Source organism: Xenopus tropicalis, chromosome 3 (assembly GCF_000004195.4).
Source record: "Xenopus tropicalis strain Nigerian chromosome 3, UCB_Xtro_10.0, whole genome shotgun sequence".
In the NCBI taxonomy this organism is placed as follows: Eukaryota; Metazoa; Chordata; class Amphibia; order Anura; family Pipidae; genus Xenopus; species Xenopus tropicalis.
Genome location: NC_030679.2, coordinates 92,048,830 through 92,067,196, shown reverse-complemented (window position 1 = coordinate 92,067,196; position 18,367 = coordinate 92,048,830). Strand labels below are relative to the sequence as shown.

The following is an 18,367-nucleotide window of genomic DNA, read 5'->3' as shown; positions in this document are numbered from 1 at the left end:
TCTGTTGGCAATAAATGTCAAAATTACTTTCCTTCTCCTTTAAGTATACTGCTGCGAGAGTAATGTGTTGAATTTATCTTTATGGTAAAATAAATTCTCTCAAAAAATTCAGCACTTTCCCCATAAAACTTGTAGTGTAGAAAATACACTACTGCTTTCAACCCAGGATGTTTTGATACATCTTTGATACCAAGCCCAGGGCTGTGGAGTCGGTAGATAAATTCTCCGACTCCGACTCCTCAGTTTCTGATACTTCCGACTCTGACTCCTCTGTTTTTAATATGCTAATGTTTTTTATACATTCATACAGTCAATGAAAAGCATGCTTTATGGTCACTCAATGTGTTCGTTTATGCACTGCATGCATTGGGCTTTATTCTTATAGCAGAGAAGTAATTAATTATGACTGTTTGTGAATTGGGACATTTAAACTTGCTTTATTTTTTATTTTATTCCCATTTAAATTTAGTAGGAGTCGGAGTCGGTTCATTTTTTGCCGACTCCGACTCCAGTTACCCAAAATTGCCTCCGACTCTTTGACTCCGACTCCACAGCCCTGACCAAGCCACCACACCACTTCAAGGTAAACCCCCTATAGCAGCCAAGACTACCAATCTTTTGATAGGCTGGCACCTTCCTGAATGGTAGCATTGCCTCCTTACAAAAGCATTGGTCTCACACACTGATCCTTACCCACCTCTTACAAGGGCAGCATCTCCAAGACCAACACATATTTAAAGATAAACAAAATAACCATTAGTGGAAGTTTGGCCTTCCTTCCTGCAGAATAACTTTGCGAAGATATAAAAGGGGTTTTGGGAGCACTCCAAGGCTAATTAAAGTATAAGTGAATTACAATAGACACACCACTGATCTGCCCAAATTTACTTCAAACATAAAAAAAAGGTTACTTATCACTGCACATTCCCCAGCTCCATATTTTATTTGTAAACATGAAAACAGTGTTTGCACCTATATTAGCAAAGAGGGACACAATGGTAGTAGCAAATTCACTTTAAATATATGATACCTCTAGCAAAGGTTTATTTTATTAGAAATGTGTGGACTTGATTGTAGAGTTGCTGTAAAATCTCATTTTAGATAATAGGCTTCTGTTCCTAGATGACAGTCGATACAAACAAATCAGTATTCTCTGATCTATTCCAAAGTTCTTAATGTTTCTGACAATAGCTTAGGACTCAAGACATATTAGGGTTCTTTAAACTTGCAGGTTGTGACTGAGTGACTTACAGCTTAGTCCTTTTATGATTTCTTTCCACTTTACTCTCTTTTGGGTGACAAACTGGGGTGTGATATTGCGCAGGAACATACTATCATGACCATGCAGATGCTGTTCACTTAGTGCTTCCGCCACACACACCACATACATGCCACAATCATAGCTATTGTGTTGGACAGGGGCATCTTCTTCTCTGTAATTTTGTTTTCCTCCCAAAAGAACATCAAGGTTCTTGGCCATGAGTCTGGCATGTGGTGCATTGGTTCCAGGGGAAGAGTCATAATGTAGAAAAACAGTGTATCGTCGAACATAAGCAAGAAGGCTCCAGTGGGTTCCTCCAGCTTCAGGGCCTGTATTATCATTGACAGGTATCAGAACAAGTTCTTTGCTGGGCAGGTCCAATGGTTCCAGGAAATCCGAGGCCTCATTTCCACAACACTTTATAAATTGGCTCACTTCAGGGCTGAGGAATGAGACTTGCTGGGCTTGCAAAGGAGGCAAGGATGACGACAGAAACTCAAAGGTAAATCCAATTATATTGTCATTCAGCCAGTGGGGTGGATCAAGGAGGGCAACATCTGAGGACCTTAGGAGGGCATCTCCAAAACTCACTACTACTTTTTCCATGCTGTAAAAAAAAACAAAAAAAACACAGCTACATATTAAGTGAAGCATTAAGTATGCACAACATCTTCAGTTCATTTATTTTTTATAAACTATAAGACATAGCGAAATTCAACTGGTCTATACTGTATAGAATTGCCTACATATTAGCAACTCTAGACTGAGACCTGCAGGCCTGAAAGCTGCCCTGCCACAAATAAAATAATAACAAAAAAGGAAATTATCTTAAGCATCAGAACATAGAAATTACAGTCCATGTGTTTGAATATAAAGTTACATTTTATTGTCACTGGGAGGGGGATATACCTGTCCAAAATACCCTGGAGTAAAGATGTTCATGAAGTACCCTGCACTCCAAGGTGGAACACTATGGGGCCGATTTATTAATCCACGAACGGATCAAAAGCGTCCAAATGCGTTTTTTTTCGTAGCCATTATGACTTGCGCGAATTGTCGCGACTTTTTGTAGCCGTCGCGAAAAAATCGGAAAGGTTTGCCCGCCGTTTACTAGCACTCAATACGAAAAAGTTGCGACAATTCGCGCAAGTCGTAACGGCTACGAAAAAGTCGCAACAATTCGCGAAAAAGTTGCGATGGCGACGAAAAAAAAAACGCAAAAAATACGAAAAAGTCGCAAAATGTTAGTTTCCAATCCGATTTTTTCCCATTTGGGATTCGGATTTGTGGATTAGTAAATCAGCCCCTATGCATGTGCAACACCCTAGCATGGAATCCACAAGATAAGCCTTTTAGAGAGAGGGGCTGTAGCATACAAGGCACAGGGCTACTAGTGGAAGTGAGTGGCCCTGAGCCCTAAAATAAATCATTAAATAGGAACTTTACTTTTAATAAATTGCCTCTAGCTTGCCACTTAAAATACTATGTGTTGATAAGGCCAGTAAACTCCCAACTAAAGGGGCTAGAAAATTACTGTTATTCTTATTATGGTTGATCTTTCTATACAGGTATTGGACCTGTTATGCAGAATGCTTGTAATCTGGGGGTTTTCTAGATAAGGAATCTTTCTGTAATTTGGATCTCAATACCAAGGGGTATATTTATCATGCTGTGTAAAAAGTGGAATAAAACATTATCAGTGATGTTGCTCATAGCGGCCAATCATATGCTTTGTTTTGGTTTTCTAACTGTTGAAATTTTAATAGCTGATTGGCTGCCCTAGGCTACATCACTGGTAATGCTTCACTCCACTTTTTACACAGCATGATAAATATACCTCTAAGTCTACTACAAATCATTTAAACATTAAAAGAAGGAAAGTCATTTGACATTAGTGCCACCTAGAACGGTATATGTATTCTGCAGAAAGCATTACCATACCTGAGTAAAGAACCCTAGCAGTGGTCTCTGGGTAAGATTGCAGCTGCTATTTTAGCTTTTTAAGATTTTTAGTTTTTTTTTTAGATTTTTTAAAAATGTTAATTATTTCCTTAAAATGGAGTCTATGGGATATGGCCTTTCCATAATTCAGAACTTTCTGGATGACAGGTTTCAGGATAACTGGCCCCATACCGGAACAACCAATTATCCATTTCATCAGTTAAAGTTCTTAACTGTAAAGTGGCAGAACAAAATGTTTCATAAATCAAAAACACAAAATATGAAAAGATCCGGTTAGATGCGACTAAATTAACGTAGTTAACGTAGCTTATTCTTTAATAGAGATACTTTATGTTTAAACCTTTTTTGTGATCCATGCATTTAGATGGGTTCCCCATAGCTCATAAAAATATCTGCTGTCTGAGACAGAAGTAGGCAGTCACCCCCAAATCTTATAACCCAACATATACCTCACTGAGACCTCCGAGGCGTAATGCTACCTCTTGGGAACCACATCCTTTAATATTCAATAAAGGACCTTCACTGAGATAGGGCTGCCAGCCACACCTTCAGGATACAGGATGCTAAGAAACAAGTGCAGTCTGGAGATGCTCCAATCAGGGTTAGGTTGTAAGAAAAAAATCTTTGAACAACCCTTGGAGCAACATTAAATCTGTGATAAAGGAACTGGAAGAAAATGGCACAATCAATAGAGAATGCTATGCACAAAAACATGGGATCAGACAAATGGGACATTAGTCAGAGAAGCAACCAAGAGGCCAATGGTGATCCTAAAAGAGTTGGAGAGATCCATAGATGATATTGGAGGAACCATCCATGGACCAATTATAGACTAGATAGTCAAAGGTTCTGGGTTTTTATAAAAGAATGGCAAAAAGAAAGCAATAGCAGAAAAAAATCCCACAAGAAATCACTTTTGGAATTGCTAAAGATATGCAAGACACACATCAAATGTGAGAAAAAGCCTTAGTGCAAAATACTTTATGTGATAACACTGCTAAAAAAACTAACACTGCTCATCATCCAGAGAACACAGCCCTCATAGTGAAGTATAATAGCAGCAACATTGTGCTGTGGGAACGTTTTTTATTGTCAGCGACTGGGAAACCCAGGATTAAAGGAAAACCTGTTTCAGTATGCAAGAGACCAGAGTTTAGGGTGTTTGCCTTCCAGCAGGACAATCAAATCGCATAGCTAAAGCTATAGTGTGGTTTTTTAAAGTTTTTAACAATCACTCTCATAATGTGAGATCATTCAAGTGCCTTATGTAGAAAAGGGGAATAAATACTATCTTAGCAGCCAAAAATAAATATGTGTATATTTATCTTACACACACAAGCCTAGAATAAAAAAAGCCATGTTATGTGCAAGAACTAGCAATGGGCAAAGAAATGTGATGATGAGCTTTAAGCTCACATTGTGATCTTAAAGCAGGTGGGGAACTGGCAAACAGAGAATTTGTGCGAATCAGGCATGTATGTGTAAAAAAAAAGTGTTTATGCATCTTTTTTACTTAAGCCCAACTGAATGAGCTCATGTAAAAAATGGGAGCATAGTTTCACTTTTGAACTCTATTGAAGAGCTAAATATTCTACTCTGTATTAGTGACATTCTTATGTCTACATATTATATATAGGATCCGTTATCTTGTGGTTTATTGTATAAGGGATCTTTTAATAATTTGGATCACCATACCTGGCCTGCAAAAATAAAAAAAACATGTACACATTAAATAAAACCAACTGGATTGTTTTGCCACCAATATGGGTTCACAGCTTAATAACCAAACAAGGTTCTGTTTGCTTATTACATAGAAAAAGGAAATCATTATTAGTATAATTATTGGCTTCAAATGGACTCTAGTGGAGATATCCGTCAAAGTGCTGCATCAGTGGTTCTTGCAGACTGTAATCACTCAGTGGTGTAACTGTAAAGTTATTATATAAAGCACTACCTAATGAGATACTCATACAAACTGCTTCCATACCAGATTCATAGCTACATGCCTTACACAATTGCCCTGTAGATCCATATCTTGTACAGAATAAGGTGTACTGATCAGTAAGAAGCAGCCAGAATATCGGTGTTGCTCCAGCAGCTATATTTGGGTGATCAACATTAGCTGCAAGAGAGGCATTTCTTTAGGCACTCATACAGGTTAGTAGCATAAATCAGTCCTTTCAGTGTGACATTTTAAATGGTGGTTATATAAAGCACTCACCCAGTTTAACCTGAATACAGTCTGGCAATAGCCTGGTACTGTTAAGCATACCCGAAGTGTGGCATTCATACAGACTGGTAATATAAGTCTACCTAATTGTGGCATTCACAGGTAAGAACACAAGACATCCAAAAAAGAGGGACAATATAAACGGCCACTTTATGAGATGCAGCCTATTTTTAGGCTAGCTTTAATACAATTTCACTAAACCCTCTATTTTTATATCACTGTGAGCTTAAGAATGTGGGTTTTGTCTTGGAAAATATGGCCACATTTTTAGGTCATTGTTAGTTTCGGAAAGTTGTTGCACCCTCATAATTCAGTAAGAAGAGTTGACCTGATGCTTATTTAGGATAGCACTGACACTTTTTAATTATTTAGCTTTTGCTCAGGAGCTCTCCACTATCGAATTTCAGCAGCTATCTGGTTGCTAGGGTCAAATGTACTCTAACAACCAGGCAGATGTTTGAAGACTGGAAGATGAATAGGAGAGGTCTGTACAGAGACATTAAGTAATATAAAATTATAATAACATATTAGCCTAACAGAGCAATAGATTTGGCTGCAGTATAAGCAACCTCATCTGAAAAGAAACAGAAGGATGTGGTTAATATTTCTATACATAACAAAAAAAAAGAAAATAAGATCAATACAAAAAAAAATCAAAATACATATTAGTATATTCTACTGCATACTATTGTTAGGGGGCACACAAGGCTTATATGTTCCTTTCTGCCCCTCCAAATCTAAACAGCGTAATCTAAATAGATTAATTCTGAGTAAGTAGCCAGGAGAGAGTGAGAGAGACCCATAGCTGGGGGTGTAAAAGATCACATACCAACAACTCTCTAAATTGCCTCTAAACAGTCCCCAAAACAACATACCTCTATCCCTACATTAAGGGTAGCTGCTAGTTCCTAGTGCCTTTTGGAACGCCGTCAACGTCATTGACACGTGACACCCTGCATCATCCTCACGTGCTGTATATAAGTTCCACCTACTGGCGGGAGTCTGGTAGTGCGCAGTTTGTGAGTTCACAGAAGTCTCCCGTGTTTAGCTAAAACGCTGAGCTACCCTGTGAGTTACAGATACAGAGCTCTGAGAAGACTATCGTTTTTGTAAGTATTGGTTAACGCAGCCAGAAGGTGCTTGTATGTCTACATTAAGTCTGATCTCCAGCTCAGATCAGTCACTTCCTCTTGCAGCTTTAAACTCCGCCCCCTTTACGTCGCCGTGCCCTGCTGCCAGTTGCTCTCTACTGCGCATGCTTAAGTGAGTTGACCTCAATGAGCATGCGCAGTATTTTTTTCCTGAAGATTTTGTTGCGCTCAGATGGTAGACTGGTTGTGGTTTGTTCCGCAACGGAACACGCGCTTACACCGTGGAAGACGTTGGTTGCCACCTGGGCAGTATTTTAGCTGCCAGTAAAATACCAGCCAGGGTTGGTATTGCAAATTTAATAGCAATTCACATTGCCAGCAAATGTGTAATAACTGGTCCGCAAACTATTCAAGGATTGACAACACGTCATGACTCACAGCCCCATGCATTTACAGCACAACCTGCCCTCTTGTGGGCCTGCCCCTCCACTCCCTGCCCCAGCCAGTCTAGTGTATATAAAAAGGTGCCAGCCCTACTCACTTTACATTCACTTGTTTGGCAAGGTTGCCAAAAAGTCTGATCTTTGTCCTATTTGATAACTTATGTGCAAGACCAAAATGGGCTGATCTGAAGCATTGGCCTGGGGCAAAATGATTGATATGCAAGCCCGTCAGGAGAAGACTGTATCAGGACACCATATAGTTCGAACAGGGTCTAACTGGGCTGCGAGGACACCGGAAAAACCCAGTGGGTGTGGGGGACGTGGCCGGCAGGGGCACCTTGAAGGGTGCGGGGCCCCTGGGGCACCCCTGAGTCCAAACACAATAGAATTTTCAAACCACTATTTTTAAGAAGAAACAGGGACCTAAGGAGCACCGAAAGCTCACAGTTTTAATCTGCTTAGTCATACCTCCCAACATTTGAAAAATGAAAAGAGGGACAAAAAGATTTGTCGCGTGCAGCGTGGCAAAATTTTTTGACCACGCCCCCTTTTGTGGCCATGCCCCAATTACCACACCCCATTTTAAAAAAAATACCCCTTTTATATAGATCAAATGGCGGGCGCAGACGAAAATGTGCTATACCCTCATACTGAACGACCTAAGGAAAACAATACAGCAACTCCTACATTAAAATACAAGTATAGAGAGAAGGCAGTCAGTTATAAGTTATAGCTAAGTACCAGTTTTGCCCCCCCATACACAGTAGCCCCTATACACAGTAGCCCCCCCTACACAGTAGCCCCCCCCACACACAGTAGCCCCCCCATACACAGTAGCCCCCCATACACAGTACCCCCAATACACAGTACCCCCCAATACACAGTAGTCTCCCATACACAGTGCCCCCTATATACAGTAGCCCCCTATACACAGTAGCCCCCAATACACAGTGCCCCTATACACAGTAGCCCCTAATACACAGTACCCCCCAATACACAGTGTCGCCCTATCACAGTAGCCCCCCATTCACAGTACCTCCCATAGGCGCAGCCTTCGTCTGCGGCTTCGTTATGCCTCTCCTTGTGCAGCGCGACAGGCCCTTTTATAAGGTTGCGCCCCGTGCGTAATGACGTCACACCCACAGGCGCAACCTTATAAAAGGGCCTGTCGCGCTGCACAAGGAGAGGCATAACGAAGCCGCAGAAGAAGCAAGAACATCTGGCTACAGCAAGCGCATCCCGCTGTGCCGGATAGTTCCATGAATGTCCCGCAATGCGGGACATTCATGGAACTATCCGGGACAGCGGGATGCGCCATAAAAAGCGGGACTGTCCCGCTAAAAGCGGGACAGTTGGGGGGTATGGCTTAGTTAGCCAATAAAAGGTATCACCTACTCTTTATTTTCTGGTTTTGTTCTATGGCAAACATGGTACAACACTCTGCAACTCTTATATATCCAGTTAGCATAGTCAAGAAGTGCCTCTGTCCATTACTTATATGAAGCCAGGTGCTATGGGGCATCCCCTTACATAAACCAGACCAATATATTACCCATAAAACCTAATAGTGGATCAGTCACACCAACCAGTTGCTCAAACACTGCATGGTGAAGATTACAATTCCTTCACTTGATGTCAGTTCCTCCAATGTGTCCTGTGTTTCTTACTGGACAAGGCTTCTCCTATTCCTCCCTTCAAAATTGTGCATCTTCAAATCCAAGATGTCTGTGCGTTTCACTGTGCAACACAAATGTCAACCAGTGGCCAAAAATCAGAAATCTGGGCATATGGTTCCCATCATCAGGATCTGACAAATCTAGGTTAAGCATTTCAGTAAATTGAATCATGTTTCCCCTCACTACAGGCCTTATAAAGCAGTTGTTTGTTTGTTCTGTATAAGGGAAGTTATCTCAAATTTGTGCCAACCCCTTTATAATAAATCATGAAGTCAAATGCTACACTTCATAATGAGAAACTGTTTCTGCTGAAAAATACGATTTGCATCTTTGCTTATGCAACTCCAGTTTTATGGTGAATTAAAGAACAGTTTAGAACGGCAGTAAAAGCTGAATTTAGCTGGTTGTAAGTCACAGAATGTCTGTTAAATAACTATATCTGAAGGTCTGTGCCCTAAACTTCACCTTGAGTTTTAACTGAGCAGCTCGAGGGATCACTCCAGCACAGATAACAACTCCGGAAACATGTTTCATCATGAAATAGGAAGGGCCTTGGAACTTCTCTTCTTCCCATTCCTATTCTGGGAAGACAAGCTCCTCTCACTAGATGAGTATTCACGACCATTAGTTCAGAAGTGGTTTACAGAGTGTTTCCTTGTTATTGGGTCAGCTGTTGCTATGCACGCCTTGGGGTGATATTAAAATTATAAAAATAATTTTAACATAAATGACCTGTTTATGAGATTATATTTAAATGTTTTTTTTTGTTAAAGAAGTGAAGGGAATCATTTTTAAAAATCAGAATTATTTAATTAAAATGGAGTAAAGTAAAAAAAAAATAGCAGCTGTGAATAAAAATATGCCAGATTAACTTGTCAAGTGCTTTAGTCACATGACTTTAATGGTATAGATTCAGTTAGGCTTAACACTAAGGGGCACATTTACTAACCCACGAATGGGCCGAATGCGTCCGATTGCGTTTTTTTCGTAATGATCAGTATTTTGCGATTTTTTCGGAAAATTGTCGCGACTTTTTCATTACTAATACGATTTGTGCGAAAAAACGCGAGTTTTTCGTAGCCATTCCGAAAGTTGCGCAAAATCTGGGGATTTTTCGTAGCGTTAAAACTTGCGCAAAAAGTTGCGATTTTTTCGTAGCGTTAAAACTTGCACGAAACGTCGCACCTTTTAAGTTTTAACGCTACGAAAAAGGCGCAACTTTTCGCACAAGTTTTAACGCTACGAAAAAATCGCCAGATTTTGCGCAACTTTTGGAATTTTCGAGTTTTTTCGCGCAAATCGTATTGGTAACGAAAAAGTCGCGTCAATTTCCGAAAAGTCGTAAAGACGCCGAAAAAAATCGCAAAAAATACGAAAAAGTCGCAAAATGTTCGTTTTCAAATCGGAATTTTTCCAATTCGGTTCAGATTCGTGTCTTAGTAAATGTGCCCCTAAGTATTTTTCCAAATCCTTAAAAAGTGTTAATATGATAAATAATATTCTGCTAAATCCCGAACTGAATCCTGGATTCTCTGCAAACCTAAAAGCAATGTTTTTCATGGTTTTTCATGCAAGATTTTCTGCATATATTAGTTTTCTAATATATATTTTTCTCAATGCTACAAGCTATTAACCATCTGTCTCACTATTAATTGAGGTGTCCGAACTATTGACCTGAATTTTTAAGTGCTGTTAGGTTGACCTTAATTACAAGGGAGATCTTAAAAACCTTTTAAAAAAAATTTTATGGTGATGGCACATGAGACGTTCAGTTGCCTTTGCTAAATCTCCCCCAGCAGGACGTCTCAAAATACCTTTGTACTGAAGTCAATCTGAATCTTTGCCAGTAAAACACTTGAAAGGCATACTCATGTAAAAATGCAGGATATGGAGAGCATTAATTATATATTAGTTGGGAAAAGGAAATCAATGTTAAAAATTGTAATTATTTGATTAGAATGGAGTCTCTGGGAGATGGCCTTCCCGTAATTCAGAGGTTTCTTGATAATGGGTTTGTGGATAATGGATCCAGTACAGTTTCTTCATTTTTATTAAAGAAGATCTAATTCAAAAATGAAATTAAAGTATCCATGCACAGAATGTTCTTCTGAGCACTATTGCAATATACTTTTCTTTGCTATGTTACCTATTTTATGCTGCTAAGCAGGGCTTTTGCCTTAGCAGCTGTCTGCAGGCAGTGTCTCCAATAATGCTCTGTATATTGCTCTTTTTCTAGAAACTGCGAATGAGAGCTTATTGTCATTCACTTAGAGCAGTGCCTCTGTGTGGCCCCCCACCTGTCTGGCTGCTTTGATGGCTTAATTTTGTGTTAGCTTTAAATGGTATCAGTACTGAGATTAACTGGCCCCCTGCATGGTTCTCACCTCAGATTCAGGCTGTAATCCCTCTGTATTGTTTAAAAATGTAATCCCCTGTGTTCTTCACACCTTTTAATCTCTGCATTGTTCACCCCCTGCAGTGTTCACACCTCAGGCTCAGGCTATAATCACCCACATTGTTCACCTCTTCACACCGCAGCATAGGATAGGCAGAGTATGGCACATAGGCAGCATAGGGCAGGGAGGGTATGGCACCCACAGGCAGCATCGGACAGGCAGAGTATGGCACCCACAGGCAGCATAGGACAGGCAGAGTATGGCACACATAGGCAGCATAGGGCAGGGAGAGTATGGCACACACAGGCAGCATAGGACAGGCAGAGTGCTGCCTGTGTGTGCCATACTCTGCCTACCCTATGCTGCCTGTGGGAGGTGAACCTGGCAGGGGTTTGTTCTAGGAGTTTGTTAGCAGTTGGAAATAGCCATTAAATGGTCCCTAAGGTGTGTAATTATATGCTGGAGGTTGCTGTGCTATCCACAGGGGAGGAGGTAATATGGATTTAAGGGTGTGTCTTAATATGACATAATATAATTCTTTAACATATGAATGATGGTTGATATCCCTGCAGCGACCATTGTGATAAAACGGGTGTGGTTTGAAGTGGGTGTGGTTTAACATGGGGGAGTGGCCAAAACTGGCTTCCATTAGCGGCCCTCCAGCATGTATGCGAGAGAAATTCCGGCCCTCGGCCCTGCAGAAGTTGGACAGCACTGACTTAGAGGACTCTAAGAGGCCATACATGGTCGGTCACTTAGAAGCCATACATGGGACAATTTCAGCTTCCGATATCAGTCGATTCAGCAGCTTATCTGCCCGTGTATGGGCACCAATGACAGGCCTCCCCGTCTGACATCTAACCTAAAATCGCCCAGATCTCGATCGGGCAGGTTTGATATACTGTTGAATCAGGGGCCGCATCAGCTTCTTTATTCGGTCCCTGAACCAATGGTACTTATGCCGTTTCATTTCATTCGAAAATTTGGCTCTAGGGCCAAACGCTCAAATTAGCCCGATATCACCCACTGTTAGGTGGGCATATTTGTAGAAGATCCACTCACTTGGCAACCTCACAAATAAGGTGATATTACAGTGTATGGCCACCTTTAGAAAGCAGTGATGGGTTGGAGCAGCACAGCTTTCAGATCCCAAGAGGATTGACAGAGCAGTACGCACAGTGGCATCTTACTGGAGATAGTGCCTGGGCTGTTGGCACAGCAACAATAAGAGAGAGCAGCTGAAAGTCCAATATAGCAGTATGAAACTACTAATATCTTTATATATATATTGGTCCAAGTCTGTATTAAATCAGCCTTATACCATCTGTAGTTAATTTTAGAAATTATAGTAAAAAGCCATTTTTTAATGCTGACACACCCAACCATTACCATTGGCAAAATGTGTATGTCTGCAGGGTTGTTAATAATAGGGCGATCAATCTTAGCTACTCATTTTAATTATTCAGGCAGTCTCAATATATGTATCTATATATAATACAGGTATAGGACCCATTATCCAGGATGCTCGGGACCAAGGGTATTCCGGATAAGGGATCTTTCCGTAATTTGGATCTCCATACCTTAAGTCTACTAAAAAATCAATAAAACATTAATTAAACCCAATAGGCTTGTTTTACATCCAATAAGGATTAATTATATCTTAGTTGGGATCAAGTACAAGGTACTGTTTTATTATTACAGGGAAAAAGGAATCATTTTTAAAATTCGGAATTGTTTGATTAAAATGGAGTCTATTGGGAGAAAGGCATTCCGTAATTTGGAGCTTTCTGGATAATGGGTTTCCGGATAATGGGTTTCCGGATCCCATACCTGTATATAGAAATATGCATACACAGTATATATTATTTATGTAGAGTGGTCCTGAACAAGGTCTAAAATATAGACCAATACACTGACCATTATTTAGCAACTTATTGTTGAGGTAAATACCACACACCTTTTTCTTTAGCGTATTTGCAAGGCAGCTCAGGGAATGCTATGCTGTTTCAAGATATGGACTGGCTTCACAGGCATCTCCTTCATTGCCTCCATCACCCTGGGCACTGCAGGTTTGTACATGTTCATCATTATGCTTGTTTCTATTGCCCCTATATTCTCCCAAAATATTTTTTTTCTGTAAAAAGCAAAAGTTTTAGTATGATGTAGACAGTGGCTTGCTAAGAAAATTTGCAGTTGGTCCTTATTTTTTTTTAAACTAGTTTTGCAGCTGTCAGTCTTGTCACCCATATAACAGTTGGAAGTCAGAATGTAAGATTAATATTAGAGAGCCTGAACAGAAATAAAAATAAAATTAAAGTCCCATGGTCATTCTGTTGTGAGTAAGAAGCAGGAACACTGTTGGGGTAAAGTAAAAACCTGCATGATGACATTGTAAATGATGAAATTCCAATTGCAATAGAGAAAGCAAACTTTTTAATGTTATTGTTTACTGAGTCTACTAGTACCACTGGGTACGTACAGTTGTAGCCTGGATTATGGGAAGAGCCATCTTTTAACAATATTATACAATCAAAAACCGTCAACACAAGCATAGGCTTGCATAGAGTACATCTAGAAAAAAAGGATGAGAATCATAATGCATCATAATGCTGCTACACCCAGTCTTTAGCATTGACAGAATTTATATGAATGTATATGCCTGCAGGGCTGCTATTAATGGGACGATCAATCTAAGATGCTTAATTTAATGTAATTATCATTATATAATACATCATGACTAAGGTCTATATGAAGGCAACCTACTGACCACTGTTTAACTAAATATTGTTTTGGTAGTATTTTTTATGGATGCACTGAATCCACTTTTTTGGATTCTGCTGAACCCCCGAATCCAGCCTAAAGGATTCTGCCGAATCCCGAACCGAATCCTATTGAATCCTATTGAGTAGATAGTAAAACATTTACTAAAGCTACAGAAAACATTGGAAACATATGTAGAGAAGGGCTAGGGTATTACAGAAAGCAAGCCTTTGCCTACAGCTTGTTTAATTATTGTAATATATGGTAAACACTTTTTAGTTGCCAAAAAAATAAAAATGTACGTGACTAACTGTAACTGAAATTGATTGTAATTTTTTATTGTGCTATACTTTAAAAAATAAAATAAAAAAGAGAGATGTTTAATGTGTTACTGCTATTGATTGAGGAGTTGTAGAAGACATATTGAATTGAAAAAGTCCAGAATTCACACAGACTGTACATGCCATACTGAGTTGAAGACTAGACTGTTGAAGACGGTTCTAATAAAGGCATCAAGCATAATGAAATACTAGTAATACTATACTCGTAGTAGTCACTTAGTACAAGAAAAGCTTTGCCATTATGTGCACATCAACATCATCATCATTTATACATTAAAAGAAGTAAAACTGTCAAAAGGGTTAATTGCATTGCATTTTTGCATAGCTTGAATATGTGGAATTCCTCCTGGTAGTGGCAAGTTGGCAACTTGAACTAATGATAACTAACTTAAACTTAGTGACACTCATCAGAAAGAGACAGACAACATGCAGCAGTCACTTTTGCACAGTCACATAGTAGTAGTCTATGTCATAAACTTAAACCTAAAAATAATCATGTTCACCATCACTAATACCAATTAACAATTCACATATATACAAGTACAGCAACCAATAAATAAATATAAATTAGATCATAAAGCATTAAAGTTTAGGTTCAGCAATACCTTTGAGGCACTGATTAAGTTAAAAGAAAGAAAAAAAAAATAAAATGCATACTTGCAGAGATTATACTGTACTATATTGTACTGACCTATCCTATACACTCACATACATAAATCATATATACAAACATTAATACTAACTGTAGATATTAGTATCACAATAGCCTTGGATATTCTGCTTGTTCAAGAACTCATCCAACCCCCTCTTAAAGGCATTAACAGAATCAACATCACTAGGAAGGGCATTCCCCAACCTCACTGCCCTCACAGCAAGGGTAGTCCCCCCCATAGAAAGTACCCGCAACAGACCAAATCATCGTCGGCGGCTCTTTCTCTCTTATGCGGCTGCAACAGGCCCTTCTATAAGGTTGCACCTCGTCCGTACGTGTGACGTCAGTACGCACGGGCGCAACCTTATAAAAGGGTCTGTCGCCGCCGCATAAGAGAGAAGGAGCTGCCGACGATGACTTGGTCTGTTGCAGGTACTTTCTATGGGGGGGCTACTCTCTATGGGGGCAATTGGGGGGGGCACGGCATGGTCTATTGGGGGTACTTTCTATGGGGGCAATTGGGGGCACTTTCTATTGGGGGCACTGTCTCTAAGGGCAATTAAAGAAGATGGTGGCCCTGCAGCTCCATGACTGCACTCCTTCCTCCATACTCATACATGCTCACATACATGCTCACCTGAAGCAGCAGCCCATTGTTGGTTTCGATTCGGTTTGGCTCAGAGCAAGGATTCGGCCGAAACCGAATACTTTGAAAAAAGGCTGAATTTGGGCCGAATCCCGAACCGAATCCGGGATTCGGTGCACCCCTACTATTTTTATTCCTATATCAAAAAAATACAGTTATGTGATCCGTTATCCAGAAACCCATTATCCAGAAATATCTAAATTACAGAAAGGCCATGTTCAGCAGACTCCATTTTAATCAAATAATTCAAAATAATCATTAGTAATAATTTACTTTTTCTCTGCCTAATAAAAAATTATATTGTACTTGATCTTAACCAAGATATAATTAATCTTTCTTAGAGGCAAAACAATCCTATTGAGTTTAATTAATGTTTAAATTATTTTTTAGTACACTTAAGGGAAGGAGATCAAATTTTACAGAAAGATCCCTTTTCCGGAAAACCCCAGGTCCCAAGCATTCTAGATAACAGGTCCCATACCTGTATTATAATTATACATATAATTGATTTGAAGGGTCTATATGAAGAGGCTATAAATAGTGGGGGCAAACAGGCTGAGGTAACCTACTTACTTCAGTGCTGGACAAGAGCGGTTCCCATACCCACTCACCCTCAAAAAAAGAAAAATTTGGTTTGTAGGAAAGTGATTTGAAATAAGAATGGGCATTTATCCCTTAGTTCAGTGCTGTCCAACTTCTGTGGTACCGAGGGCCGGAATTTCTTTGACCTACGTGGCGGGGGGCCGATATTGGTAGTCAAATATTGACTACGCCCATGTATGTAAAAGCCACACCCTCTTATCAAGACACACCCCTTTGCCACACCCATTTTTAGACAACACACATGCTGGCATCTGTAGAAACTGCAGAGAGGGAGCTAGCGCACACAGGGTCTGACTGGGGGTGCAGGGCCCACCGGGGGGCCCTGCAGGTGCCCCAGCCAGCCGTGTCCCCTACCCCCCCAGGGGCCCCCACCCGATGTCCTCCCTGAGCGCGTATAAATTGAACGCGTCAGGGGAGGAATAGTCAGTAGGGGGAGCGCTGGCAAAGGTCGGACTGGGCCGCCGGGGCCCACCAGGATTTTTCCTGGTGTCCCGGCGGCCCAGTCCGACCCTGAGCGCACAGGTAAGAATATGTTTTTCTCATGCCTCTGCTGCAAAGTACAAGCTCCCCATTTCATAGTGTAAAATAGAAAATCAATAAATAAATTGCAAAAATTGTCAAAATGACACATAGAGCTAAATTAATGTATTTTGGGAGCATTTATTCACAAACTGGGGACCTATGCACCAGTCACACCTACTGTAGGTACATATGCTGACAAAGCAGTAAGAGAATGCCTGGTACATACACTGCCACAGCACTGCTACAAACTCAAAGACCAGAACAGAACAGGTGTACCACTGGCATCAAAGTGAAGCCATAGTAGTGCATACATTTTTCCATGCCAGATTATGGTATATTGTTTCCTCTACTTTTGCACAAAAAAACAGCATTTTGAAGTGTCAAGAAGTCACTCCAGCACCCTCTGTATTTATCTTGAAAAATATTGCCTTAACTATGTGCAGATTAGCATAGTGCCCTAATACAGGAGATTCAGTGATCAGTGGGACCCCAAAATATTTATACATGCACTTAGATTGTAAGCTCTACAGGACAGAGACCTCCTTCCTACCGTAAATTATACCACATTGCACTGTGTATTTACACTTATTTATTGTATTTATTATAATACTTGTCCTCCCTGTGTGTAAGTTTATCTGTTGTAAAATTGTACAGCCCTGTGTATCCTTGTAGTGCTTTCTAAATAAAGTTATACATACATACATACAAAACTACAAAACAAAATTTTGCAGGTTTAGTAGCACAATAGATTGATATAGACCAGAATAATCCTCAACATTTATACACAAGGAAACATTTTACAGTACTCATTAAAAGGCACATTAAACCCACATAAAATGGTACAATAACCCTCAGCAACAACTGGTACTCCTGTATCAAATTGAACACTGACCTCCAGCATTGAAATGTAATATGAACCCACAACTGGTTCACTGACTTCTGGCCCAGATTTGTCCCATGTGCTCTGGGTATTGCACTAAAAATCATTACTTCTGCAGTTAGGCTCACCAGTTTTAGGGCAGGCTCTGGTAGTATGATGCAGGCATCGGCAGCAAGTTTAGGGACCAAGTTGAGGCAGCAGATGGCAGGTGGTAAAAGACTGGATGATGATCGCGCAGCCGCAGGGAAAGTTGCCAAATACAATGGGACCTGCGGGGGGCGGGGCTTGTGCCGCGAGGGGGCGGGCTTGTGACGTCACATCTGGCCGTCCTATCAGCACGGAGGAGACTGACTGGATCAAGCAGGGAGACTTTACTGAAGGCGCGGGAGACAGTGCTCAATGTGGAGACGCACAGGCTGCCTGTTTGGTAATCGGATTAGTTAGGGGAGGTGCGCGCACAGCCTAGACAGTTCAGATTTGGCCACAGTGTCGCGGGCCGCAGTATACAGCCTGGCGGGCCGCCAGTTGGACAGCGCTGAGTTAGTTATAAAGGGCTGGGGATAGTATAAATTTATACACAGCTGGGGCAGTGAGCAGGGACTGGCTATGGTTGTTTAATGCATGTATTTAACTGGAGTTATTTGTTAGCTCAATAAAGCTGCGGCCTGTCTCCAACTTAATTCTGGTGTGTTGTGCTTATTGGGTTGGGATTTATTCGATACACCTTACTTTTACCATGTAGTTATATCCGCAAAATAGGAGTATCATTTTTACATATATATTTTTATTTATGCTATAGAAAATAAACATAAACACTACAGTAGAACCCTGATTTAAGAATGTTTTCCTGGAATTAGTACAATTTTTTGACAGCTCCCTTCTGGAGCAGGTGGCTCAGTGCTTG

At 40.5% G+C, this 18,367-nt stretch overlaps 1 protein-coding gene across 2 annotated transcripts; it reads right to left on the bottom strand.

Annotated features, from left to right (window-relative positions):
* Nucleotides 1-919: 919 nt before the first annotated feature.
* On the bottom strand, nt 920-6,693 carry senp8 (SUMO peptidase family member, NEDD8 specific). 2 transcript variants are annotated; one of them, XM_012966102.3, is made up of 3 exons: nt 6,329-6,693; nt 3,673-3,889; nt 925-1,868 (listed from the first exon to the last, which is right to left on the bottom strand). In XM_012966102.3, exon 3 carries the CDS (start codon nt 1,865-1,867, stop codon nt 1,220-1,222), a length of 648 nt encoding a protein of 215 aa, XP_012821556.1. In that variant the 5' UTR covers nt 1,868; nt 3,673-3,889; nt 6,329-6,693; the 3' UTR covers nt 925-1,219.
* Between the last annotated feature and the right edge of the window lie 11,674 nt (nt 6,694-18,367).

Bases quoted from the DNA above. Each gene is read 5' to 3' on its own strand.
- senp8 (XM_012966102.3), bottom strand. From the start codon at position 1,867: ATGGAAAAAGTAGTAGTGAGTTTTGGAGATGCCCTCCTAAGGTCCTCA.